The sequence below is a fragment of the Oncorhynchus gorbuscha genome, linkage group LG09 (assembly GCF_021184085.1).
Source record: "Oncorhynchus gorbuscha isolate QuinsamMale2020 ecotype Even-year linkage group LG09, OgorEven_v1.0, whole genome shotgun sequence".
Classification (NCBI taxonomy): domain Eukaryota; kingdom Metazoa; phylum Chordata; class Actinopteri; order Salmoniformes; family Salmonidae; genus Oncorhynchus; species Oncorhynchus gorbuscha.
This window is the reverse complement of record NC_060181.1, coordinates 862,034-889,404: the sequence shown is the minus strand read 5'-3', so window position 1 is coordinate 889,404 and position 27,371 is coordinate 862,034. Positions and strand designations below refer to the sequence as shown.

General features: G+C 45.1%; 1 protein-coding gene across 2 annotated transcripts; it reads left to right on the top strand.

The window, feature by feature from the left end:
• The first annotated feature begins 1 nt into the window (after nucleotide 1).
• ptpn2b (protein tyrosine phosphatase non-receptor type 2b) lies at nucleotides 2–27,371 on the top strand. Of its 2 annotated transcripts, none has more exons than XM_046361273.1 (9): nucleotides 2–218; nucleotides 1,198–1,288; nucleotides 1,514–1,614; nucleotides 5,630–5,728; nucleotides 6,467–6,604; nucleotides 15,098–15,307; nucleotides 24,159–24,320; nucleotides 25,339–25,481; nucleotides 26,068–27,371. In XM_046361273.1, exons 1-9 carry the CDS (start codon nucleotides 162–164, stop codon nucleotides 26,177–26,179), a joined length of 1,113 nt encoding a protein of 370 aa, XP_046217229.1. In that variant the 5' UTR covers nucleotides 2–161; the 3' UTR covers nucleotides 26,180–27,371. The 2 variants fall into 2 exon arrangements, with proteins under 2 accessions (XP_046217229.1, XP_046217228.1); XM_046361272.1 differs by having other exon boundaries at nucleotides 4–218; nucleotides 25,267–25,481; nucleotides 26,068–27,367.

The window sequence follows — 27,371 nt, the reverse complement described above, 5'->3', positions numbered from 1 at the left end:
GCACATTACGCCCGTATAAAACGTCAACTCCACTGACAAAGTCTGTAATCGGGTTTTTTTTGTTTTTTTTGGTGGGGGGCGAATGGCTTTGTTTTAAAACAAGTAATGACTTAAATAATTTATAGTTTATCATCCATATTGATAAAAGAAAAGTTTAAAAAATGGACCAGGACTTTACGGACATGGATTCAGAGGGCCGGTGGCAGAACTTATACATAGTAAGTTAGCTAGCTGTTGGCCCTGTCTGTTAGCTTAGCTGATGCAGCTAGCAGCACCAGTGGCAACTGCTATTTACGCACGCAAATACCAGCTATTTGTAGAAATACGCACAGATGTTTATTGCTTAGTTCTCTTGTTGCCTTTTACTTTGCTGTCTTTAGACATGTCTTTTCGACGATGGCGCACAACAGTACTCAGCCAGACTCCAAAGCCGAGTGCCAGCGGAGTTTTTAGCGTGCTCATACATGCGGTTACTAACGATATCCTCGCTAAGAGGTTTATCTAGCTAGCTATTTGGCTGACGGTTGTTCTCTTATCCACAGTAAGATTAGATTGACAGCTACAAACACTTCGTTTGTCAACAGCTTCAAACACTTGCTGGTGGTGCCAACTAGTTAGCACAAGTGTTTATTTGGGGAATCGCAGATTACAGCTATTTCCTGCATTTGTTGGTCAACGGGTTTAACCTTTTAAACATCCATTGGTTGCTGCCTAGTGTGGCAAATTGTGTTATCATGATTTGATAGCAATCCGCTGTGTTTAATTTGTTTAACGACACTCATAAAGATGAACTGCCTTTCTCCGTAAGTTTGTTTCCCCTCCTTGTTTCAGACCAGTCAGTTGTGCTGATGAAACCTGCCTTTATGTCATGATCATTTTTAGGGATGAGATTATTCCTGATCCATAAGGAATTTCTGCTCTTCTGTCATCCACTGTTCATAAACTACTAAAATAGTCCCCCAAACCTAAACCAATATCCTACCAGTAATACACAAGGCTCCATTTAGTTCCCACAGCATCCTCCATCCTATCAGCAAGTGTGACCAAAGGATCTACAGTAGCTAAACATGGTCTGATTCTGTGAATATCTAAAGTAGTCTGACCTTGTGTGTCTTCAGAAACCTCATGGTACAGTAGGTATATAGAGGACCAATTCATAGTCTATTAGTCCGTGATGACTAAACCGTTTGTTTGCAGGAAATACGGAATCAGTCCCATGAATGTCCTTTAAAAGTTGCTAAATATCCAGAAAATCGCAACCGGAACCGATACAGAGATGTCAGTCCATGTAAGTGACTTCATACTCCTTTATATCTTGTTCTTTAAAAGGTTTCGTTGTTGTTGTCTTGAACCGTACCACATTGACTGCAGTATGATACCAACTTCAGATTCAGAAAACGTTGTCCTCAATGAGGCAGTTAATTTTGCAGCAATACAATACATACATGAACTTGTCTTTCACTTGGATATGTTGTTCATATATTACTACTCTCCTCTGTTGTTGTCTGTGTAGTTGATCACAGCAGAGTTAAACTGGAGAACACAGAGAACGACTACATCAACGCCAGCCTGGTGGTCATGGAGGAGGCCCAGAGGAGCTACATTTTAACTCAGGTGACTTGTCCATTCTGTTGTTATTGTTGTCCATTCTCTTCTTATTGTTGTCCGTTCAGTTTTTGCCTATTTTGTTTTTATTGCAACCATCTACAGCCCTCTAGTATGTTTTCCTCTTTGTATTGTTTCTTTCCAACTACGTCTGACTTCTATATCAGTTCTTGATGAACAGCACCAACACTTGAACAGCACCAACACTTGATGAACAGCACCAACACTTGATGAACAGCACCAACACTTGATGAACAGCACCAACACTTGATGAACAGCACCAACACTTGATGAACAGCACCAACACTTGATGAACAGCACCAACACTTGATGAACAGCACCAACACTTGATGAACAGCACCAACACTTGATGAACAGCACCAACACTTGATGAACAGCACCAACACTTGATGAACAGCACCAACACTTGATGAACAGCACCAACACTTGATGAACAGCACCAACACTTGATGAACAGCACCAACACTTGATGAACAGCACCAACACTTGATGAACAGCACCAACACTTGAACAGCACCAACACTTGAACAGCACCAACACTTGAACAGCACCAACACTTGAACAGCACCAACACTTGAACAGCACCAACACTTGAACAGCACCAACACTTGAACAGCACCAACACTTGAACAGCACCAACACTTGAACAGCACCAACACTTGAACAGCACCAACACTTGAACAGCACCAACACTTGAACAGCACCAACACTTGAACAGCACCAACACTTGAACAGCACCAACACTTGAACAGCACCAACACTTGAACAGCACCAACACTTGAACAGCACCAACACTTGAACAGCACCAACACTTGAACAGCACCAACACTTGAACAGCACCAACACTTGAACAGCACCAACACTTGAACAGCACCAACACTTGAACAGCACCAACACTTGAACAGCACCAACACTTGAACAGCACCAACACTTGATGAACCAGCACCAACACTTGATGAACCCGAACGAACACTTGATGAACCCGAACGAACACTTGATGAACCCGAACGAACACTTGATGAACCCGAACGTACACTTGATGAACCCGAACGAACACTTGATGAACCCGAACGAACACTTGATGAACCCGAACGAACACTTGATGAACCCGAACGAACACTTGATGAACCCGAACGAACACTTGATGAACCCGAACACTTGATGAACCCGAACGAACACTTGATGAACCCGAACGAACACTTGATGAACCCGAACGAACACTTGATTAACAGAACGAGACCCTTTTTTTCAATTTTCCCATAACATTACATACCCAAATCTAACTGCCTGTAGCTCAGGCCCTGAATCAAGGATATGCATATTCTTGGTACCATTTGAAAGGAAACACTGAAGTTTATGGAAATGTGAAAGGAATGTAGTATAATATAACACAATAGATCTGATAAAAGATAATACAAAGAAACAAATGAACTGTTATTTTGTATTTTTTTGTACCATCATGTTTGAAATGCAACAGAAAGGCCATAGTGTATTATACCAGCCCAGATGAAATTGAGATTTTGGCCACTAGATGGCATCCGTGTATGTGCAACATTTTAGACTGATCCAATGAATCATTGCATTTCTGTTCAAAATTGTGTCAAGACTGCCCAAATGTGCCTAATTTGTTTATTAATAACTTTTTTTGTTCTAATTGGTGCACTTTCCTCAAACCATAGAATTGTATTATTTCACTGTAATAGCTACTGTAAATTGGACAGTGCAGTTAGGCTAACATACATTTAAGCTTTCTACCAATATTAGATATGTCTATGTCCTGGGAAATGTTCTTGTTACTTACAACCTCATGCTAATCGCATTAGCCTAGGTTAGCTCAACTTTCCATGGAAGGGACACTGGTCCCGAAGAATTTCAGAACTAACACTTGATTAACAGAATACTTGATTAACCAATGTAACAATTAACAGAACACTTGAAAAATTGAACACATGATTAACAGAGGAAACACTTGATTCACCAATCTAATGATTAACAGAGGACTTGGTTCTCAGAACACTTGGTTCTCAGAACACTTGGTTCTCAGAACACTTGATTAACCAAACGAACGATTAACAGAACCCTTAAATAACAGAACCCTTGGTTAAATCCTTTTTGGGATAAGGGACAGCATTTTCACTTTTGGATGAATAGCGTGCTCAAAGTGAACTACCTCCTACTCTGTCCCAGATGCTAATATATGCATATTATTAGTAGTATTGGATAGAAAACACTCAGAAGTTTCTAAAACTGTTTGAATGATGTCTGTGAGTATAACAGAACTCATATGGCAGGCGAAAACCTGAGAAAAATCCAACCGGGAAGTGGGACATCTATGGTTTGTAGTTTTTCAAAGCTTGGCCTACCGAATACACATTGAGATATGGATAAAGTTGCACTTCCTACGGCTTCCACTAGATGTCAACCGTCTTTAGAAACTTGAATGAGGCTTCTACTATAAATGAGGGGCTCATGAGACCTCTGAGTCAGTGGTCTGGCAGAGTGCCTTGGGTCTCAAGACGTGCGCTCCCGACAGTTACCTCTCGTTCCAGTGCTTTTTTTCAGACAAAGGAATTCTCCGGTTGGAACATTATTGATGTTTTATGTTAAAAACATCCTAAAGATTGATTCCATACATCGTTTGACATGTTTCTAAAGGACTAACGGAATTTTCCGAGTTTGTCTGGACGAAGTGCCTGCGCCTCATGAAGATGGATTACTGGGCTGAACACGCTAACAACAAGTGGCTATTTGGACAAAATTGATGGACTTTATGGAACTTTATGGAACAAATCAGTCATTTATTGTCGAACTGGGATTCCTGGGAGTGCCATCTGATGAAGATCATCAAAGGTAAGTGAATATTTATGGTGTAATTTCTAACTTTGTTGACTCCAAAATGGCGGATATTCCTTTGGCTATTTTGGGTTCTAAGCCCCGTTCTCAGATTATGCTTTTGAAATCTGACACAGCAGTTGCATTCAGGAGAAGTCTATCTTTAATTCTGTGAATAACAGTTGTATCTTTTATCAGTGTTTATTATGAGTATTTCTGCAAAATCACTGGATGTTTTGGAATCAAAACATTACTGCACGTAACGTGCCAATGTAAACTGAGATTTTTTGATATAAATATGCACATTATCGAACAAAACATACATGTATTGTGTAACATGATGATGTCCTAAGAGTGTCATCTCATGAAGATCATCAAAGGTTGGGGATTCATTTGATCTATATTTCTGATTTTTGTGACTCCTCTTTGGCTGGAAAATGGCTGTGTGTGTTTTTTGACTTGACTCTGACCTAACGTAATCATATGTTGTGCTTTCGCTGTAAAGTATTTTTGAAATCGGACACAATTGGTAGATTAACAAGATGTGTATTTTTCATTTGCTGTATTGGACTTGTTAATGTGTGAAAGTTACATATTTCTAAAAAATATTTTTTAATTTTGCGTGCTGCCTTTTCAGCAGAATGTTGTCGAGGGGTCCCGCTAGTGGAACGCCTGCCCTAGAAAGGTTAACAAAACACGGAACACTTTGTTAACAAAACACTGATTAATAGAACATTTGATTAATAGAACACTTGATTAACAGTGAGTAAATCGCAGAACACACACGTTAAGGTTCTGTTTAACCACAGCCACGGGGATGTTGTTATGACGGTTTTGGTTAACCACAGGGGTGTTGTTACTGGTTGTTATGAAGGTTCTGTTTAACAACAGCCACAGTGGTGTTGTTACAGAGCAATGACTGGAAAACAGGAAATGGATGAAGGGTTTGATGGAGGAACTAAATGTTACCACATTGACTAAAACAATCTGTTTGCACTCTGACCCTGTGGTGTGATATTATTATATGAATGATGTTTCTAAGCCTGAAAAGTTAAACAGAACTGTTGATATCTTGTATTATTTATTACTTTACTAACCCCCAAATGCACTTACGTTTCCCAATGTGTAATCTTGGTTAGCTAATGGGCTTGTGTCTGTGCGTCATCCACAGGGTCCTCTGAGGAACACCTGTGGTCACTTCTGGTTGATGATCTGGGAACAGAATACCAAGGCTGTCATCATGCTGAACAGAGTCATAGAGAAGGGCTCAGTGAGTACATAACTACTATCTTCTAGTATTGCCTGCATGTGGTACACAGATCACACTATTTTTGTTACGGTGGGGGAGTGAAAAGCCACTTTCTGTGGAGGGGTATTTCCTCCTACTCTGTGTGGTTTAGAGAGTGAATTCCTGGTCTGGTGATGCTTGGTGGTGGGAGGTGTTGTGATGGCAGTTAGGTCTGTACTACTGTAGGTCTGTGAGAGGGGACCTGACAGTTCCCCAAGCACAGGCTTTATGCCTCAGATGCTACTTGAGCCGACCTTCCCTTCATGTCATCTTGTGTCAGAGTAGCTGCAGTAGGTGTTGTATCATGAGTTTAGTTTCTCTTCCTGGAAGAGGAGGAGCCAGGGGTGAATATTGGTGTCATGAGGTTCTATGCAGTCTTGTTACGGCCAACAGATGCCTTTTAATAGCATGACATTACGTAACCTGGTTGTCCATATTTTAGAAGGACTTGTAGAAAATGAATGGTTAACTTTATCAAATGTAGTGAAACCTTCTAGCTTTAGTCTTTATAGGGACTGTCACTGCATTAAGTAGAATGCTGGGCTTCACATACTTTGATAATATTAATCATAATAATAAAACATGGGACTGATAGTGCTTATTCAGAATATTATTAAGACTGGAAACACTTCTCTTTTCTGTCATAACTTCACCGTTCAACTAAGGTGACTGACTGGCTGGCTGGCTGACTGACTGTCTTCTGTATTTCCCGCCTGACAGGAAAAGTGTGCTCAGTATTGGCCAACGCAGGATGAGCATGAGATGTCTTTCAGAGATACACATTTCCTGATAACGCTGGTTTCAGAAGACGTCAAGTCCTACTACACAACCAGAGTGCTGGAGCTGCAAAATGATAAGGTGAGTCTCTTTCACATGGAAGTCTGAGTAATGCAATCTAGGATCATGTGTAATCTAGGATCAAATCACATTTATTTATATAGCCCTTCCTACATCAGCTGATATCTCTGTGCTGTACAGAAACCCAGCCTAAAACCCCAAACAGCAAGCAATGCAGGTGTAGAAGCACGGTGGCTAGGAAAAACTCCCTAGAACGGTCAAAACCTAGGATGAAACCTTGAGAGGAACCAGGCTATGAGAGGTGGCCTGTCCTCTTCTGGCTGTGCCGGGTGGAGATTATAACAGAACATGGCCAAGATGTTCAAATGTTCATAAATGACCAGCAGGGTCAAATAATAATAATAATAATAATAATCACAGTTGTCGAGGGTGCAGCAAGTCAGCACCTCAGGAGTAAATGTCAGTTGGCTTTTCATAGCCGATCATTGAGAGTATCTCTACCACTCCTGCTGTCTCTAGAGAGTTGAAAACAGCAGGTCTGGGACAGGTAGCACGTCTGGTGAACAGGTCAGGGTTCCATAGCCTCAGGCAGAATAGTTGAAACTGGAGCAGCAGCACGGCCAGGTGGACTGGGGACAGCAATGAGTCATCATGCCGGGTAGTCCTGAGGCATGGTCCTAGGGCTCAGGTCCTCAGAGAGAGAGAGAAAGAGAATTAGAGAGAGCATACTTATATTCACACAGGACACCGGATAAGACCGGAGAAATACTCCAGATATAACAAACTGACCCTAACCCCCCGACACATAAACTACTGCAGCATAAATACTGGAGGCTGAGACAGGAGGGGTCAGGAGACACTGTGGCCCCATCCGATGATACCCCCGGACAGGGCCAAACAGGCAGGATATAACCCTACCAACTTTGCCAAAGCACAGCCCCTACACCACTAAAGGGATATCTTCAACCACCAACTTACTATCCTGAGACAAGGCAGAGTATAGCCCACAAAGATCTCCGCCACGGCACAACCCAAGGGGGAGCGCCAACCCAGACAGGAAGATCATGTAAGTGACTCAACCTACTCAAGTGACACCCCTCCTAGGGATGGCATGGAAGAGCACCAGTAAGCCAGTGACTCAGCCCCTGTAATAGGGTTAGAGGCAGAGAATCCCAGTGGAGGGAGGGGAACCGGCCAGGCATTGACAACGACGGCGGTTCGTTGCCCCAGAGCCTTTCCGTTCACCTTCACACTCCTGGGCCAGACTACACTCAATCATATGACCCACTGAAGAGATAAGTCTTCTGTAAAGACTTAAAGGTTGAGACTGCGTCTCTCACATGGGCAGGCAGACCGTTCCATAAAAATGGAGCTCTATAGGAGAAAGCCCTGCCTCCAGCTGTTTGCTTAGAAATTCTAGGGACAATTAGGAGGCCTGCGTCTTGTGACCGTAGCGTACATGTAGGTATGTACGGCAGGACCAAATCAGAAAGATGGGTAGGAGCAAGCCCATGTAATGCTTTGTCTCAGGTCTCCTCTGTGATCTTATTCAGTGTGATTTAAAATTGATGCTTGATCAAGATGCTGGAGTAGCAGAATGCTAACGAGCCATATATCTAAAATGGTGTGAATATGATGCATTAGAGATTATTTCCATACATCTCTATTAGAGCTGGGCGATATGGACAATAACTAATATTGCGATAAAATACAGACTTTTCCATTTGTGGCAGGGCTCTAGACTGACAATTTTTCACGATTGATGTCCAAGTTTTTAGTATACTTTTTTTCAAGATGAGTGATAAGAGAATCGTCCAGTCCATTGGGTATCTCACTACACCCCCATATGCCACGTCTTGAAATATACAGACAGATGTATTAAAAGTACGTTTACGTTGTAAAACGTCTGACAGCCAACTTTCTATCTCCGCCCATAACTTTGGGACTTTGTAGCATTCCCACAAGGTATGAATGATTGAGTCATTTTTAGTTTTACACTTAAGACATGACTGCCATTGTGCTGTAGAATGTATGAATTTTGTCTCTTGTATAATACATTCTATACATTAGTTTATACCAGATTTAACATACATTTTTCTTAACTGTAATTTTGTTAGTTATTCTCCAACTTTCCCTCCATCTTGACCAAACATCAGTTCTTTTTATGTCTTGGCTCCAATATTTTTTTCTAAAAGATTGTCAGTTGGATATGCTCTCTTCATGTATTTGTATTTCTTCCCTATCATATGAACATCATTTTCTGACTCAAATAAGATTCCTTCGAGGATGCTCTGTCTAACATATTTCAAATCCAAATTTTAGGTATATGTAACTTTTAAGTTGTATGTATTTGAAACTATCATGTAAAGAAATCTGTTTTCCAATGTATCTGTGAATTCTGGAAAGCTGTCCAAGGATTGTTCCAGAAGGTTTTGTTTTTAGGGAGTGATATTGGTTCTTGTAGAATATGTTTATAGTGTTCTTAACTATGTAATTGTTAATGTTCTTAGCTTTGTCTTTTGAAAATAGACACGGAAAAAGACTCTGGGGATGCGCATCTTGAATTATGTACACATTCTTCCTATTTAGTGCATTTAACTATATGTCACAAGTGAAAGCCTTGGGTAGTGAGTTGATACAATTACAATCTGGAAGGTTAAAACCACCCTCAGACATAAGGAAGATGTTAAACTTTCCTTTTTATTCTATGAATTTTATTTGCTGACATAAAGTCTTATGACCAAGTAAACTTTTTAAAAGAATGTCTTTGTGGGGTAATTTGTAATACCGAAAATAAAAACCAAAACTTTAGCAGCCATTCTAGAGGTTTATTGTACTTGTAAGATTTATGGGAAGATTATTCAATTTAGTTAGATCTGCTTTCATATTGTTGAGTAATGAAGTAAAGTTATCTGATATAATTGTTGTTTGTCACTTATTAAGCATCCTATGTAGTTCATATTTTTTGTGGTCTCCTGAAAGGATTGCTGTTTTTTCTGTATCCTGAGATTTGAGTATTCTGAAAATATTCTTAGCAAGGCATTGAGTTTTCAATATTTTGTCAGGTATTTCAGGAGATCTGCAAATAAGTTTAGTTTATTTTCATGTTTGCCAATACCGATACCTGTTACGTTTGTGTCCTGTCTAATTCTTTCTGCAAGCAGTTCAATTGCCAGTGGAAACAGGAAACAGGAAGGGGGAGAGAGGACATCCCTGTCTTGTCCCCCTTTCTAAAGCATTCATCAGATATACTATTTGTGTATATTTTTCCTTTAGAACATTTATTCAATATGCTTTATTAAATGTATTATTTCAGCTGGAAAGTTGAAAGTGTCCAAAGTTTTGAATACAGAAGGCTATTCAAGACGATCAAAAGCCTTTTTGGCATCAACTGCCATAATTGAATAATCTATGTCTTGTTTTTTTGCATATTGTATTAAACTGAAACATTTGTTTGATATATAACAAGTCTGGTAAGACGTTTGCCATTCTATTGCTTATAAGCTTTGTTATAATTTTGTCACAATTTATTGAATTGGTCTATAATCAGCAGGGGACTCCAGATTTTCCTGGTTTCAATTTAACTGGAATAACTATTTGATACATGGAACTTGAAAGTACTGAATTGTGTGATGTGTGTGTTGTCATTTGTGTAAATAGGGGGGCTACATTGTCCCAAAATGTTGAATAGAATTCTTTGGGAAGCCATCCATTCCTGGTGATTTCCTCCATGCAAATGTTTTAGCAGTATCTAATATTTCTTCTTGGGTGTTTTTACGGTTTTAAGCTTTTTTTTTTGTCTGCTGATATTTGCTTCGGACTTGTTGAGTCTAAGAAGGTTATAGGATCCGTCAAACGGTTTAATTCTGATTTATATACATTTTCATAGAAGCTTTTAAAATAGTAATTAATCACACTGTTTCTAATGACCACTTTTGTATCTTAGTTTAAAAATATATATAATTGGTTTACCATGTGTTAATTTTATGAGAGCTGCGAGATATTTACCAGGTTTATTTTCCATTAAGTAGTATGCTTTATTTGAGTTTAACCTGTAGTTGTTGGCTCTCTTCAAAAGTAAAAGATTGTATTCCTGCTTAAGTTAAGAAATTGTATTTTCTTCCTCTTACCTTGTAAAGATTTATGGGCTTTTTGTAAGATATTGATTTTCTTTCATTTATATTTCTAAATCAGATTTAACTTTTGGCGAGTATGAAATGACCATTCCCCTAATGTACACCTTAAAAGCATCCCAAATTGTATCAGGGGTCGGCTTTACTCTGTCTACATTTGTTTATCTATTTTATACAATTTTGGGTCCAGAAGATTATTTTCTCCTGGTGTAATTAAGCACGGTGCTAGAGAATGATCCAATATCACTATATCAGATTTTCTTTTTTATCCAGTAAATTGTTGAGTGAATTTTTGGAGAGGAAAAAATGTAGTCAATTCTTCAATAGCTTTTCTACCTTTTGATAAAGAAGGAATAGTCTTTTTGAGTTGGGAATAGTAATTTCCATGTGTCCTCTAAATTATTTGTAGAGATGACATGTTTTGCCTCTTTGGAGGCTCCCTAAATGTGCCTTTTTCATTGCTACGTCTGTTAATCTTATAGAATGTATGATTTAGGTCACCTGCTAAAATAATACTTCCTGTGTGGATGTGATCTAGATTTGCCCCTGATGGGATATACAATGACATCAATGTGTATTTTTCACCATGTAAAGTACAATTCAACATAAGAAAATCGCCTTCTTGGTTTATGTGCTGGGATATAAGGGGAAATGGCGTATTCTTATTTATCAGGATGCCTACTGTACACCTCTGCTGTTACTGGAGGTCGACCGATTAGGATTTTTCAACACGATACCGATTTATTGGAGGACCAACCAAATCCGATACCGATTAATCTGCCTATTTTTATATATATATTTGTAATAATGACAATTACAACAATACTGAATGAACACTTTTATTTTAACTTAATATAATTACATCAATAAAATCTATTTAGTCTCAAATAAATAATTAAACGTGTTCAATTTGGATTAAATAATGCAAAAACAAAGTGTTGGAGAAGTCAGTAAAAGTGAAATATTTGCCATGTAAAAAAGCTAACGTTTAAGTTCCTTGCTCAGAACATGAGAATGCTGGTGGTTCCTTTTATAACATGAGTCTTCAATATTCCAAGGTGAGAAGTTTTAGGTTGTAGTTATTATAGGACTATTTCTCTCTATACAATTTGTATTTCATATACCTTTGACTATTGGATGTTCTAATAGGTACTTTAATATTGCCAGTCTAATTTCAGGAGTTGATAGGCTTGAAGTCTGTTTGGATGAATGCTTACGAGCCTGCTGCAGCCTACCACCGCCAGACTGCTCTTATCTAATCATCAGACTGCGCTATCAAATCATAGACTTAATTATAATATAATAAAACAGAAATACGAGCCTTAGGTCATTAATATGGTCAAATCCGGAAACTGTCATTTCGAAAACAAAACATTTTTTCTTTCAGTGAAATACGGAACCGTTCCGGATTTTATCTAATGGGTGGCATCCCTAAGTCTAAATATTGCTGTTTATATTGCACAACCTTCAATGTTATGTCATAATTATGTACAATTCTGGCAAATTAAATAGTTGTTGTTTGGAAGAAATGGTCTTCACACAGTTCACAACGAGCCAGGCGGCCCAAACTGCTGCATATACCCTGACTCTGCTTGCACTGAACGCAAGAGAAGTGACACAATTTCCCTAGCTAAAATAAATTCATGTTAGCAGGCAATATTAACCAAATATGCAGTTTTTAAAAAATGTATACTTGTGTATTGATTTTAAGAAAGACAGATTTTTATGGTTAGGTACCCATTGGTGCAACGACAGTGCTTTTTTTCGCGAATGCGCTAAATCACCCGTTTGGCGAAGTAGGCTGTGATTCGATTATATGCAGTGCAGGACAAGCTAGATAAACTAGTAATATCATCAACCATGTGTAGTTAACTAGTGATTATGTTAAGATTGTTTTTTTTATAAGATGCGTTTAATGCTAGCTAGGAACTTACCCTAAGTTAGCTATTTCATGTACCTGCCTGTTTCTGTGCATATTGATAATATAATAATATATATATATAATATATGCCATTTAGCAGACGCTTTTATCCAAAGCGACTTACAGTCATGTGTGCATACATTCTACGTATGGGTGGTCCCGGGGATTGAACCCACTACCCTGGCGTTACAAGCGCCATGCTCTACCAACTGAGCTACAGAAGGACCATATTGCTGGCCAAGGCTATATAGTACATAATTCACCACCTGGGGAAGTGAGAACTCATGTGTTTTGAGTTCCCACTTCCTCAGGTGGTGAATTGTGTAGCATATAGCTGTTGCTAAATAGCCATGCAATTAATCTAACAGTACATTTATTGTCCAACAAATAAACATATGGTCCCTACACTTCGTACTGCTGGCGCATCATCTCAATTACATACTCAGTAAAGTGGTGTTATTTCCTTAACATTGAGAGTTGAGAAGTACTTTCTGTACTCTCATAAAGCTGAGACTCTCCTCTTTTTTTAACAACAGTAAATGCAGCCCTCCCTTCACTCCGTGTGCAAAGGGGGAGAGGGAGTGAGGGCAGATACTTTCGATGCAAGAAGCAGGTTTAGGGCAAATAATGGTTTTAGAACCAAAAATGTCTGCAGGAACGTTGTGTAGCCGAATCATCGAAATTACAAACGTCAGTAAAATTGCTTTGGTTAGAAGATGGAAATGTCAGTGTCGGTAACTTTCAGTTTATCGTCCAAGCTTCAATCTCTATCTATTATCCCCTCCCTTCCTCCCCAGGGACCACATACAGTGTTCTACTATCTCCAGGGTTAGGGTCAATGCAGTGTTCTACTATCTCCAGGGTTAGGGTCAATGCAGTGGTCCACTATCTATTATCCCCTCCCTTCCTCCCCAGGGACCACATACAGTGTTCTACTATCTCCAGGGTTAGGGTCAATGCAGTGTTCTACTATCTCCAGGGTTAGGGTCAATGCAGTGGTCCACTATCTATTATCCCCTCCCTTCCCCCCCAGGGACCGCATACAGTGTTCTACTATCTCCAGGGTTAGGGTCAATGCAGTGGTTCACTATCTATTATCCCCTCCCTTCCCCCCCAGGGACCACATACAGTGTTCTACTATCTCCAGGGTTAGAGTCAATGCAGTGTTCTACTATCTCCAGGGTTAGGGTCAATGCAGTGGTCCACTATCTATTATCCCCTCCCTTCCCCCCCAGGGACCACATGCAGTGTTCTACTATCTCCAGGGTTAGAGTCAATGCAGTGTTCTACTATCTCCAGGGTTAGGGTCAATGCAGTGTTCTACTATCTCCAGGGCTAGGGTCAATGCAGTGGTCCACTATCTATTATCCCCTCCCTTCCTCCCCAGGGACCACATACAGTGTTCTACTATCTCCAGGGTTAGGGTCAATGCAGTGTTCTACTATCTCCAGGGTTAGGGTCAATGCAGTGGTTCACCATCTATTATCCCCTCCCTTCCCCCCCCAGGGACCACATACAGTGTTCTACTATCTCCAGGGTTAGGGTCAATGCAGTGTTCTACTATCTCCAGGGTTAGGGTCAATGCAGTGGTTCACTATCTATTATCCCCTCCCTTCCCCCCCCAGGGACCACATACAGTGTTCTACTATCTCCAGGGTTAGGGTCAATGCAGTGTTCTACTATCTCCAGGGTTAGGGTCAATGCAGTGTTCTACTATCTCCAGGGTTAGGGTCAATGCAGTGTTCTACTATCTCCAGGGTTAGGGTCAATGCAGTGGTCTACTATCTCCAGGGTTAGGGTCAATGCAGTGTTCTACTATCTCCAGGGTTAGGGTCAATGCAGTGTTCTACTATCTCCAGGGTTAGGGTCAATGCAGTGTTCTACTATCTCCAGGGTTAGGGTCAATGCAGTGTTCTACTATCTCCAGGGTTAGGGTCAATGCAGTGTTCTACTATCTCCAGGGTTAGGGTCAATGCAGTGTTCTACTATCTCCAGGGTTAGGGTCAATGCAGTGTTCTACTATCTCCAGGGTTAGGGTCAATGCAGTGTTCTACTATCTCCAGGGTTAGGGTCAATGCAGTGTTCTACTATCTCCAGGGTTAGGGTCAATGCAGTGTTCTACTATCTCCAGGGTTAGGGTCAATGCAGTGTTCTACTATCTCCAGGGTTAGGGTCAATGCAGTGTTCTACTATCTCCAGGGTTAGGGTCAATGCAGTGGTTCACTATCTATTATTTTCAAGGATGAGAATTGGAATCTGTTTGTTTCCTGAATTTAAATGGAATTGAGTCCAATCCTGCTCCTGTCCATTTGTACTGGAGGACCCAAATGGCACCCCATTCCATTTATGGTGCAGGTTAGACCGGGGCCCATGGGGCTCTGGTCAATAGTAATGCACTAGGGGATAGGGTGCCATTTCGGACTAAAAGTAATGTACTAGGGAATAGGGGTGCCATTTGGGACACAAGCAATGTGTTTTGTCCTCTCTTGTGTCTTCCAGACAGGGGAGAAGAGAGAGATCTATCACTTTCATTACACCACCTGGCCTGATTTTGGTGTCCCAGAATCGCCGGCGTCCTTCCTCAACTTCCTGTTCAAGGTGCGGGAGTCTGGCTCGTTGGGGGCGGACCACGGACCGGCGGTAGTGCACTGCAGCGCTGGAATTGGCCGCTCAGGGACCCTCTCATTGGTTGACACCTGTCTGGTCCTGGTAAGCCCTGCCCCCTCACACTTATAGTTGACACTGTAAACCAGTGATGTCAAACTTATTTCCCTGTGGACCACATTCGGTCTTCACCAAGGTCCAGGTGTTCGGAAAGTATTCAGACCCCTTCCCTTTTTCCACATTTTGTTACGTTACAGCCTTTAAAAAACAAATTGCATCAATCTACACACAATGCCCCATAATGACGAAGTGAAAACAGCCTTACAGAAATGTTTGCACATTTATAAAAAATAAGCTGAAATACATTATTTACATAAGTATTCAGACCCTTTGCCATGAGACTCAAAATTGAGCTCCGGTGCATCATGTTTCCATTAATCATCATTGAGATGTTACTACAACTTGATTGGAGTCCACCTGTGGTAAATTCAATAGCTTGGACATGATTTGGAAAAGTACACACCTGTCTATATAGGATCCCAGAGTGACAGAACCTGTCAGAGCAAAAACCAAGCCGTGAGGTTGAAGGAATTGTCCGTAGAGCACCGAGACATGGTGTCAGGGCACGGGAAGATTACGAAAACATTTCTGCAGCATTGAAGGTCCCCAAGAACACAGTGGCCTCCATCGTTCTTAAATGGAAGAAGTTTGGAACCACCAAGACTCTTCCTAGAGCTGGCCGCCCGGCCAAACTGAGCAGTCAGGGGAGAAGGGCCTTGGACAGGGAGGTGACCAAGAACCCAATGATGACTCTGACAGAGTCAGAGTTCCTCTGTGGAGATGGGAGAACCTTCCAGAAGGACAACCATCTCTACAGCACTTTACTAATCAGGCATATATGGTAGAGTGGTCAGACGGATGCCATTCCTAGGTAAAAGGCACATGACAGCCTGCTTGGAGTTTGCCAAAAGAAACCTAAAGGACTCTGACCATGAGAAACAAGATTCTCTGGTCTGATGAAACCAAGATCGAACTTGGCCTGAATGCCAAGCGTCACGTCTGGAGTCACGTCTTGGCCTGAATGCCAAGCGTCACGTCTGGAGGAAACCTGGCACCATCTCTACGGTGAAGCATGGTGGCAGCATCATGCTGTAGGGATGTTCTTCAGCAGCAGGGACTGGGAGACTAGTCAGGATCGAAGCAAAGATGAACGGAGCAAAGTACAGAGAGATCCTTGATGAAAACCTGCTCCAGAGCACTCAGGACCTCAGACTGGGGTGAAGGCTCACCTTCCAACAGGACGACGACCCTAAGCATACCGCCAAGACAATGCAGGAGTGACTTCGGGACAAGTCTCTGAATGTCCGTGAGTGGCCCAGCCATAGCCCAGACTTGAACCCGATCAAACATCTGTGGAGAGACCCGAAAATTGCTGTGCAGTGACGCTCCCCATCCAACCTGACAGAGCTTGAGAGGATCTGCAGAGAACAATGGGAGAATCTCCCCAAATACAGGTGTGCCAAGCTTGTAGCGTCATACCCAAGAAGACTCTAGGCTGTAATCGCTGCCAGAGTACTGAGTTATGGGTCTGAATAATTATGTGAATGTGATATTTCATTTTTTTCCAAAATGTCTAAAAGCCTTTTTTTGCTTTGTCATTATGGGGTATTTTGTTTAGATTTTTTTCCTCCTAATTAATTTAATCCATTTTAGAATAAGGCTGTAACATAACAAAATGTGGAAGAAGTCAAGGGGTCCGACTGCACTGTATATCCTCGCTATTAAATTAAAAAAATATACATAAAATAATCCTCTATGCATCCCTTTTGGAATTTTAGTTACGATGACCGTTAGCTACCTGGGGAGAGTGAAGAGACTACATGTAGGTCTGTTAGCTAGCTGGGGAGAGTGACGAGACTACATGTAGGTCTGTTAGCTAGCTGGGGAGAGTGTAGGTCTGTTAGCTAGCTGGGGAGAGTGTAGTTCAATTAGCTAGCTGGGGAGAGTGTAGTTCCGTTAGCTAGCTGGGGAGAGTGTAGGTCTGTTAGCTAGCTGGGGAGAGTGTAGGTCTGTTAGCTAGCTGGGGAGAGTGTAGGTCTGTTAGCTAGCTGGGGAGAGTGTAGTTCAGTTAGCTAGCTGGGGAGAGTGTAGGTCTGTTAGCTAGCTGGGGAGAGTGTAGGTCTGTTAGCTAGCTGGGGAGAGTGTAGGTCTGTTTAGCTAGCTGGTCTGTTAGCTAGCTGGGGAGAGTGTAGGTCTGTTAGCTAGCTGGGGAGAGTGTAGGTCTGTTGGCTAGCTGGGGAGAGTGTAGGTCTGTTGGCTAGCTGGGGAGAGTGTAGGTCTGTTAGCTAGCTGGGGAGAGTGAAGAGACTACATGTAGGTCTGTTAGCTAGCTGGGGAGAGTGTAGGTCTGTTAGCTAGCTGGGGAGAGTGTAGGTCTGTTAGCTAGCTGGGGAGAGTGTAGGTCTGTTAGCTAGCTGGGGAGAGTGTTGGTCTGCTTGCTAGCTGGGGAGAGTGAAGAGACTACATGTAGGTCTGTTAGCTAGCTGGGGAGGGAAGAGACTACATGTAGGTCTGTTAGTCTGTTAGGTCTGTTAGCTAGCTGGGGAGAGGGATTAGCTAGCTGGGGAGAGTGTAGTCTGTTAGCTAGCTGGGGAGAGTGTAGGTCTGTTAGCTAGCTGGGGAGAGTGTAGGTCTGTTAGCTAGCTGGGGAGAGTGTAGGTCTGTTAGCTAGCTGGGGAGAGTGTAGGTCTGTTAGCTAGCTGGGGAGAGTGTAGGTCTGTTAGCTAGCTGGGGAGAGTGTAGGTCTGTTAGCTAGCTGGGGAGAGTGTAGGTCTGTTAGCTAGCTGGGGAGAGTGTAGGTCTGTTGGCTAGCTGGGGAGAGTGTAGGTCTGTTGGCTAGCTGGGGAGAGTGTAGGTCTGTTAGCTAGCTGGGGAGAGTGAAGAGACTACATGTAGGTCTGTTAGCTAGCTGGGGAGAGTGTAGGTCTGTTAGCTAGCTGGGGAGAGTGTAGGTCTGTTAGCTAGCTGGGGAGAGTGTAGGTCTGTTAGCTAGCTGGGGAGAGTGTAGGTCTGTTAGCTAGCTGGGGAGAGTGTTGGTCTGCTTGCTAGCTGGGGAGAGTGAAGAGACTACATGTAGGTCTGTTAGCTAGCTGGGGAGAGTGAAGAGACTACAAGTAGGTCTGTTAGCTACCTGGGGAGAGTGACGAGACTACATGTAGGTCCGTTAGCTACCTGGGGAGAGTGAAGAGACTACAAGTAAGTCTGTTAGCTAGCTGGGGAGAGTGTAGTTCCATTAGCTAGCTGGGGAGAGTGTAGGTCTGTTTGCTAGCTGGGGAGAGTGAAGAGACTACATGTAGGTCTGTTAGCTAGCTGGGGAGAGTGCAGGTCCGTTAGCTAGCTGGGGAGAGTGCAGGTCCGTTAGCTAGCTGGGGAGAGTGCAGGTCCGTTAGCTAGCTGGGGAGAGTGCAGGTCCGTTAGCTAGCTGGGGAGAGTGCAGGTCCGTTAGCTAGCTGGGGAGAGTGCAGGTCCGTTAGGCTGGGGAGAGTTAGGTCCGTTAGCTGGGGAGAGTGCAGGTCCGTTAGCTAGCTGGGGAGAGTGAGGTCCGTTAGCTAGCTGGGGAGAGTGCAGGTCCGTTAGCTAGCTGGGGAGAGTGCAGGTCCTAGCTGGGGAGAGTGTAGGTCCGTTAGCTAGCTGGGGAGAGTGTAGGTCCGTTAGCTAGCTGGGGAGAGTGTAGGTCCGTTAGCTAGCTGGGGAGAGTGCAGGTCCGTTAGCTAGCTGGGGAGAGAGCTAGCTGGGGAGAGTGTAGTTCCGTTAGCTAGCTGGGGAGAGTGCAGGGAGAGCTGGGGAGAGTGCAGGTCCGTTAGCTAGCTGGGGAGAGTGCAGGTCCGTTAGCTAGCTGGGGAGAGTGCAGGTCCGTTAGCTAGCTGGGGAGAGTGCAGGTCCGTTAGCTAGCTGGGGAGAGTGCAGGTCCGTTAGCTAGCTGGGGAGAGTGCAGGTCCGTTAGCTAGCTGGGGAGAGTGTAGGTCCGTTAGCTAGCTGGGGAGAGAGGTCCGTTAGCTAGCTGGGGAGAGTGCAGGTCCGTTAGCGTAGCTAGGTCCGCTAGCTGGGGAGAGTGCAGGTCCGTTAGCTAGCTGGGGAGAGTCCGTTAGCTAGCAGGTCCGTTAGCTAGCTGGGGAGAGTGTAGTTCCGTTAGCTAGCTGGGGAGAGTGTAGGTCCGTTAGCTAGCTGGGGAGAGTGTAGTTCCGTTAGCTAGCTGGGGAGAGTGTAGTTCCGTTAGCTAGCTGGGGAGAGTGTAGTTCCGTTAGCTAGCTGGGGAGAGTGAAGAGACGACATGTAGGTCCGTTAGCTAGCTGGGGAGAGTGAAGAGACGACATGTAGGTCTGTTAGCTAGCTGGGGAGAGTGAAGAGACTACATGTAGGTCCGTTAGCTAGCTGGGGAGAGTGAAGAGACTACAAGTAGGTCTGTTAGCTACCTGGGGAGAGTGACGAGACTACATGTAGGTCCGTTAGCTAGCTGGGGAGAGTGCAGGTCCGTTAGCTAGCTGGGGAGAGTGCAGGTCCGTTAGCTAGCTGGGGAGAGTGCAGGTCCGTTAGCTAGCTGGGGAGAGTGCAGGTCCGTTAGCTAGCTGGGGAGAGGGAGAGCTGGGGAGAGTGCAGGTCCGTTAGCTAGCTGGGGAGAGTGCTGGGGAGAGGAAGAGACTACATGTAGGTCTGTTAGCTACCTGGGGAGGGTGAAGAGACTACATGTAGGTCTGTTAGCTAGCTGGGGTCAGAGGAAGAGGACTGGCCACCCCACATAGCCCGGTTCCTCTCGAGTTTTCCTAGCCACCGTGCTTTTACACCTGCATTGTTTGCTGTTTGGGGTTTTAGGCTGGGTTTCTGTACAGCACTTTGAGATATCAGCTGATGTACGAAGGGCTATATAAATAAATTTGATTTGATTTGAAGAGACTACAAATAGGTCTGTTAGCTACCTGGGGAGAGTGACAAGACTACATGGTTCTGTTAGTAGCTGGGGAGAGTGAAGAGACTACATGTAGGTCTGTTAGCTAGCTGGGTAGTTCCATTAGAGTGGGGAAGAGATTAGCTAGCTGGGAGAGTGTAGGTCTGTTAGTAGGTAGCTAGCAGTGTAGGTCTAGGTTAGCTAGCTGGGGAGAGTGTAGGGTTAGCTAGCTGGGGAGAGTGTAGGTCTGTTAGCTAGCTGGGAGAGTGTAGGTCTGTTAGCTAGCCGGGGAGAGTGTAGGTCTGTTGGCTAGCTGGGGAGAGTGTAGGTCTGTTAGCTAGCTGGGGAGAGTGTCCTGTTAGCTAGCTGGGGAGAGTGAAGAGACTACATGTAGGTCTGTTAGCTAGCTGGGGAGGTCTGTTAGCTAGCTGGGGAGAGTGTAGGTCTGTTAGCTAGCTGGGGAGAGGTAGTCTGTCTGAGTGTAGGTCTGTTGGGGAGAGTGTAGGTCTGTTAGCTAGCTGGGGAGAGTGTAGTCTGTTAGCTAGCTGGGGAGAGTGTAGGTCTGTTAGCTAGCTGGGGAGAGTGTAGGTCTGTTAGCTAGCTGGGGAGAGTGTTGGTCTGCTTGCTAGCTGGGGAGATGAAGAGACTACATGTAGGTCTGTTAGCTAGCTGGGGAGAGTGAAGAGAAGCTCTGTTAGCTACCTGGGGAGAGTGACGAGACTACATGTAGGTCCGTTAGCTAGCTGGGGAGAGTGAAGTCTGTTAGCTAGCTGGGGAGAGTGTAGTTCCATTAGCTAGCTGGGGAGAGTGCAGGTCCGTTAGCTAGCTGGGGAGAGTGCAGGTCCGTTAGCTAGCTGGGGAGAGTGCAGGTCCGTTAGCTAGCTGGGGAGAGTGCAGGTCCGTTAGCTAGCTGGGGAGAGTGCAGGTCCGTTAGCTAGCTGGGGAGAGTGCAGGTCCGTTAGCTAGCTGGGGAGAGTGTAGGTCCGTTAGCTAGCTGGGGAGAGTGTAGGTCCGTTAGCTAGCTGGGGAGAGTGTAGGTCCGTTAGCTAGCTGGGGAGAGTGTAGTTCCGTTAGCTAGCTGGGGAGAGTGTAGTTCTGTTAGCTAGCTGGGGAGAGTGTAGTTCTGTTAGCTAGCTGGAGAGAGTGAAGATACTACATGTAGGTCTGTTAGCTAGCTGGGGAGAGTGAAGAGACGACATGTAGGTCTGTTAGCTAGCTGGGTTAGAGTGAAGAGACTACAAGTAGGTCTGTTAGCTAGCTGGGGAGAGTGAAGAGACTACATGTAGGTCCGTTAGCTAGCTGGGGAGAGTGAAGAGACGACATGTAGGTCCGTTAGCTAGCTGGGGAGAGTGAAGAGACGACATGTAGGTCTGTTAGCTAGCTGGGGAGAGTGAAGAGACTACATGTAGGTCCGTTAGCTAGCTGGGGAGAGTGAAGAGACTACAAGTAGGTCTGTTAGCTACCTGGGGAGAGTGACGAGACTACATGTAGGTCCGTTAGCTAGCTGGGGAGAGTGCAGGTCCGTTAGCTAGCTGGGGAGAGTGCAGGTCCGTTAGCTAGCTGGGGAGAGTGCAGGTCCGTTAGCTAGCTGGGGAGAGTGCAGGTCCGTTAGCTAGCTCCGTTAGCTAGCTGGGGAAAGTGCAGGTCCGTTAGCTAGCTGGGGAGAGTGCAGGTCCGTTAGCTAGCTGGGGAGAGTGCAGGTCCGTTTAGCTGGGGAGAGTGCAGGTCCGTTAGCTAGCTGGGGGAGAGTGCAGGTCCGTTAGCTAGCTGGGGAGAGTGAAGAGACTACATGTAGGTCTGTTAGCTACCTGGGGAGGGTGAAGAGACTACATGTAGGTCTGTTAGCTAGCTGGGGTCAGAGTCAGAAGAGGACTGGCCACCCCACATAGCCCGGTTCCTCTCGAGTTTTTCCTAGCCACCGTGCTTTTACACCTGCATTGTTTGCTGTTTGGGGTTTTAGGCTGGGTTTCTGTACAGCACTTTGAGATATCAGCTGATGTACGAAGGGCTATATAAATAAATTTGATTTGATTTGAAGAGACTACAAATAGGTCTGTTAGCTACCTGGGGAGAGTGACAAGACTACATGTGAGTTCTGTTAGGTAGCTGGGGAGAGTGAAGAGACTACATGTAGGTCTGTTAGCTAGCTGGGGAGAGTGTAGTTCCATTAGCTAGCTGGGGAGAGTGGAGGTCTGTTAGCTAGCTGGGGAGAGTGTAGGTCCATTAGCTAGCTGGGGAGAGTGTAGGTCTGTTAGCTAGCTGGGGAGAGTGTAGGTCTGTTAGCTAGCTGGGGAGAGTGAAGAGACTACAAATCGGTCTGTTAGCTAGCTGGGGAGAGTGAAGAGACTACAAGTCGGTCTGTTAGCTAGCTGGGGAGAGTGACGAGACTACATGTAGGTCTTTTATCTAGCTGGGGAGAGTGTAGTTCCATTAGCTAGCTGGGGAGAGTGTAGGTCTGTTAGCTAGCTGGGGAGAGTGAAAAAGACTACATGTAGGTCTGTTAGCTAGCTGGGGATAGTGAAGAGACTACAGGTCCGTTTGCTAGCTGGGGAGAGTGCAGGTCCGTTAGCTAGCTGGGGAGAGTGCAGGTCCGTTAGCTAGCTGGGGAGAGTGCAGGTCCGTTAGCGAGCTGGGGAGAGTGCAGGTCCGTTAGCGAGCTGGGGAGAGTGCAGGTCCGTTAGCGAGCTGGGGAGAGTGCAGGTCCATTAGCGAGCTGGGGAGAGTGCAGGTCCGTTAGCTAGCTGGGGAGAGTGCAGGTCCGTTAGCTAGCTGGGGAGAGTGCAGGTCTGTTAGCTAGCTGGGGAGAGTGAAGAGACTACATGTAGGTCTGTTAAATAGCTGGGGAGAGTGACGAGACTACATGTAGGTCTGTTAGCTAGCTGGGGAGAGTGTAGGTCCATTAGCTAGCTGGGGAGAGTGCAGGTCCGTTAGCTAGCTGGGGAGAGTGCAGGTCCGTTAGCTAGCTGGGGAGAGTGCAGGTCCGTTAGCTAGCTGGGGAGAGTGCAGGTCCGTTAGCTAGCTGGGGAGAGTGCAGGTCCGTTAGCTAGCTGGGGAGAGTGTAGGTCTGTTAGCTAGCTGGGGAGAGTGAAGAGACTACATGTAGGTCTGTTAAATAGCTGGGGAGAGTGACGAGACTACATGTAGGTCTGTTAGCTAGCTGGGGAGAGTGTAGGTCCATTAGCTAGCTGGGGAGAGTGTAGGTCCGTTAGCTAGCTGGGGAGAGTGTAGGTCCGTTAGCTAGCTGGGGAGAGTGTAGGTCCGTTAGCTAGCTGGGGAGAGTGCAGGTCCGTTAGCTAGCTGGGGAGAGTGCAGGTCCGTTAGCTAGCTGGGGAGAGTGCAGGTCCGTTAGCTAGCTGGGGAGAGTGTAGGTCCGTTAGCTAGCTGGGGAGAGTGTAGTTCCATTAGCTACCTGGGGAGAGTGTAGGTCTGTTAGCTAGCTGGGGAGAGTGACGAGACTCCATGTAGGTCTGTTTGCTAGCTGGGGAGAGTGAAGAGACTACAGGTCTGTTAGCTAGCTGGGGAGAGTGCAGGTCCGTTAGCTAGCTGGGGAGAGTGCAGGTCCGTTAGCTAGCTGGGGAGAGTGCATGTACGTTAGCTAGCTGGGGAGAGTGTAGTTCCATTAGCTAGCTGGGGAGAGTGCAGGTCCGTTAGCTAGCTGGGGAGAGTGCAGGTCCGTTAGCTAGCTGGGGAGAGTGCAGGTCCATTAGCTAGCTGGGGAGAGTGAAGAGACGACATGTAGGTTCATTATAATTTCTACACATTTTCTTGCTTGACACCATGCTATAAACACTATGTGAGAGTGATGTCTCTGTACTGTATTATATGTGGGTATTTTTCTAACCTAAATTGCCTTTCTTAATTGCCAATTAGGGAATAAATAGTTGTATTGAATTATATTAAATGGATTAAGCATGATTAGCATTTTAAGCAAACGGAATGTTCACAGCCAACAAATACGTCTTCAGCTCTCAACCACTGAACCTGTGGTGTCCTTGTCTGTCTCTGTGGTGTCAGATGGACAAGAGGAAAGACCCATCGTCCGTGGACATCAAAGCTGTGCTGCTGGACATGAGGAAGTACCGTATGGGTCTGATCCAGACTCCTGACCAGCTACGCTTCTCCTACAGGGCCGTCCTGGAGGGGGCCAAGTACATCATGGGGGACTGCTCTGTACAGGTAACCAAGCTAACCCCAACCACACACCTAGCTAGCTGGAGGGAGCCAAGAACATCATGGGGGACTGCTCTGTACAGGTAACCAAGCTAACCCCAACCACACGCCTAGCTAGCTGGAGGGAGCCAAGAACATCATGGGAGACTGCTCTGTACTGGTGATAACGCACCGAGCTACAGGCGGCTAACGCACCGAGCTACAGGCGGCTAACGCACCGAGCTACAGGCGGCTAACGCACCGAGCTACAGGCGGCTAACGCACCGAGCTACAGGCGGCTAACGCACCGAGCTACAGGCGGCTAACGCACCGAGCTACAGGCGGCTAACGCACCTATCTAGCTGTAAGGAGCCAAGTACATCATGGGGGACTCCTCTGTACAGGCGGCTAACGCACCGAGCTACAGGCGTCTAACGCACCGAGCTACAGGCGTCTAACGCACCGAGCTACAGGCGGCTAACGCACCGAGCTACAGGCGGCTAACGCACCGAGCTACAGGCGGCTAACGCACCTAGCTACAGGCGGCTAACGCACCTATCTCGCTGTAAGGAGCCAAGTACATCATGGGGGACTCCTCTGTACTGTTGGATAACGCACCGAGCTACAGGCGGCTAACGCACCGAGCTACAGGCGGCTAACGCACCGAGCTACAGGCGGCTAACGCACCTAGCTACAGGCGGCTAACGCACCTATCTCGCTGTAAGGAGCCAAGTACATCATGGGGGACTCCTCTGTACTGGTGGATAACGCACCGAGCTACAGGAGGCTAACGCACCTAGGTACAGGCGGCTAGCGCACCTATCTAGCTGTAATGAGCCAAGTACATCATGGGGGACTCCTCTGTAGTACAAGTAGAGCACCTCTGGGGCGGCTGGCTCAGAGTCCAAGTGATTTCATTAAAGTTATATTTGAGTTAATCTCTCCATCTCCCCTCTTTCTCTGTTTCCTCCAGAAAATGTGGCGTGAGCTATCTAAAGAGGACCAGGACCCAGTGTCTGATTCTGAATCCCTTCTTCCTACCCAGCCACCCTCCAAGTGTCCCCTGGAGAAATACAATGGCAGCCGGGTGTCCCTGGGGAAAGAGGGAGGGGACGCGGAGCTGGAGGAGAGAACGACGGGGACGGAGTCACCATATAAGGAACAGGATGTGGACGAGAGTACAGCTAAGTGAGTATTGGTGTAGTAGAGACAATTGTCTGGTAGTGTGGAGACGGGCCGCCTGGTAGTGTGGAGACGGGCCGCCTGGTAGTGTGGAGACGGGCCGCCTGGTAGTGTGGAGACGGGCCGCCTGGTGGTGTGGAGACGGGCCGCCTGGTGGTGTGGAGACGGGCCGCCTGGTGGTGTGGGGGCGGGCCGCCTGGTGGTGTGGGGGCGGGCCGCCTGGTGGTGTGGGGGCGGGCCGCCTGGTGGTGTGGGGGCTATAGTGGAGACAGACTGTCTGTCTGGTTGTGGGGGGACGAGGTGCTGTAAGAGAAGAGACACTGCTACTTTTAGCTGGTTGTATTTGCAGTGTTTCTCTTCTCTAAGGGCTGGTTTCCTGGACACAGATTAAGTGTATTCCTTGACTAAAACATATTCAATCATTTTTCGACATGAATTAATTTTTAATACCGGAAACTGTCCCGAAGAGTCTGGGGATGTAAGGAGAAGCGTCCTTTATTGATTGCCTCTTCTGATCAGAGTGCTGGTGCTAAACTTAGTGGCAAAAAGGTTTGATTGACTTGCATCCATTGACTTGCTGCTTTTGTCACAGTGCTCGCAAGAGACCGCGCGATGAGAGGGTGTCTAACTGGACCTCCAAGATCACAGACCCCAAGCAGACGAAGCCCAGCATAACAGACTCTGAAAAGAAGAGAAAAAGGTGAGGATTCATCTGTCCACTGCACCTTTTAAAATACATACTCATTACACTCACTGTACCATTAACTAAATGACCTTCATCACATGAAATAACCAGGATTTCGTTTTGGATCCAAACATGTCTGTATTGAAAGGTGATTAATTCACAGGTTCAATTTGTTTTATTGTTTTTCTATTTGATAGGACTTCCTGTGTTAAAGGGTAATAGTTTGTGTGTAAAACATGTAGACTATATTTCTACTATCACCTCAACATAACGTAGCTGCTTGTTTGGGATAATAAATGTAATTTGTCTTGTCGTGTTTCCCAAACCTCTCCTCCAGTACCATGAGCCATCCCACATATTTGATCTATTTCTGGATGAGTATCACCTGATTTTAATTGGTCAACTAACTAACCACCAAGCCCTTAGTAGTGGAATCAGGTGTGCTAGTTCTGGAATGGCTCCAACAAGCAGACTAGGTGCTGGGGAGATGAGATGTTAAAATACTACTTCTTATTACTCTGTAAGCTGCTGCTTCATCTGATAGCTAAACAACCACCCACTTCTCTACGTACAGATCTAGGATCAGCTTCCCCTCCCCATATCCTAACCTTAACCATTAGTGGGGAAAATACAAAACTGACTGAAGTTCAGCATCTAGGGGGATCTTCACCCTACACCCCAGACAGACGGACAGACACATGCCCATCTCCCCCCTTTTGCCCTCAGAACAGCTGCAGTTCGTTGACTAAACAATATTCTCATTTTAAATGAAACTGTAACTAAGTAAAATTATACTCTGTTTTATTATATCTGATTAACAATATGAGTTCATAAGAAGGGATTATGTGGCATGAACAGGGAGTAATTAAATATAACAAAAACCAAACTGAGCTCTGGGGTGTTTTAAATAAGGCAGTGAGTGCATTCCTAGGTTTTCTGTTAATTAGAACTGTCAGCTAAGTGGTGATCGATAATGGTGAGGGGTCAAGAGTTAATTCAGTTATGTTGTGTGACCTGTGAGTGTGTTCGTGAGTTGGAATTAACTTTTAAACTCACTTAATTCTAGGTCGGGAGGAGGGAATTCATTTCAGAAGCAACGAAATGACGTCATGTTATTGTATATAAACTGTTGCTCGTGGTAACGTGGCAGCGCGCTCCGAGAATGAATTATGTTACCTATTATTGATAAGACTGGTCTCCGTCTATTTTAT

What these genes read in the sequence shown, in the direction of transcription:
- ptpn2b (XM_046361272.1), top strand. Translation starts at nt 162, where the DNA reads ATGGACCAGGACTTTACGGACATGGATTCAGAGGGCCGGTGGCAGAAC. An exon ending in TTGACACCTGTCTGGTCCTG is followed by an intron (nt 15,308 to 24,158) that starts GTAAGCCCTGCC and finishes CTGTGGTGTCAG; the next exon opens with ATGGACAAGAGGAAAGACCC. An exon ending in GTGGACGAGAGTACAGCTAA is followed by an intron (nt 25,482 to 26,067) that starts GTGAGTATTGGT and finishes CTTTTGTCACAG; the next exon opens with TGCTCGCAAGAGACCGCGCG.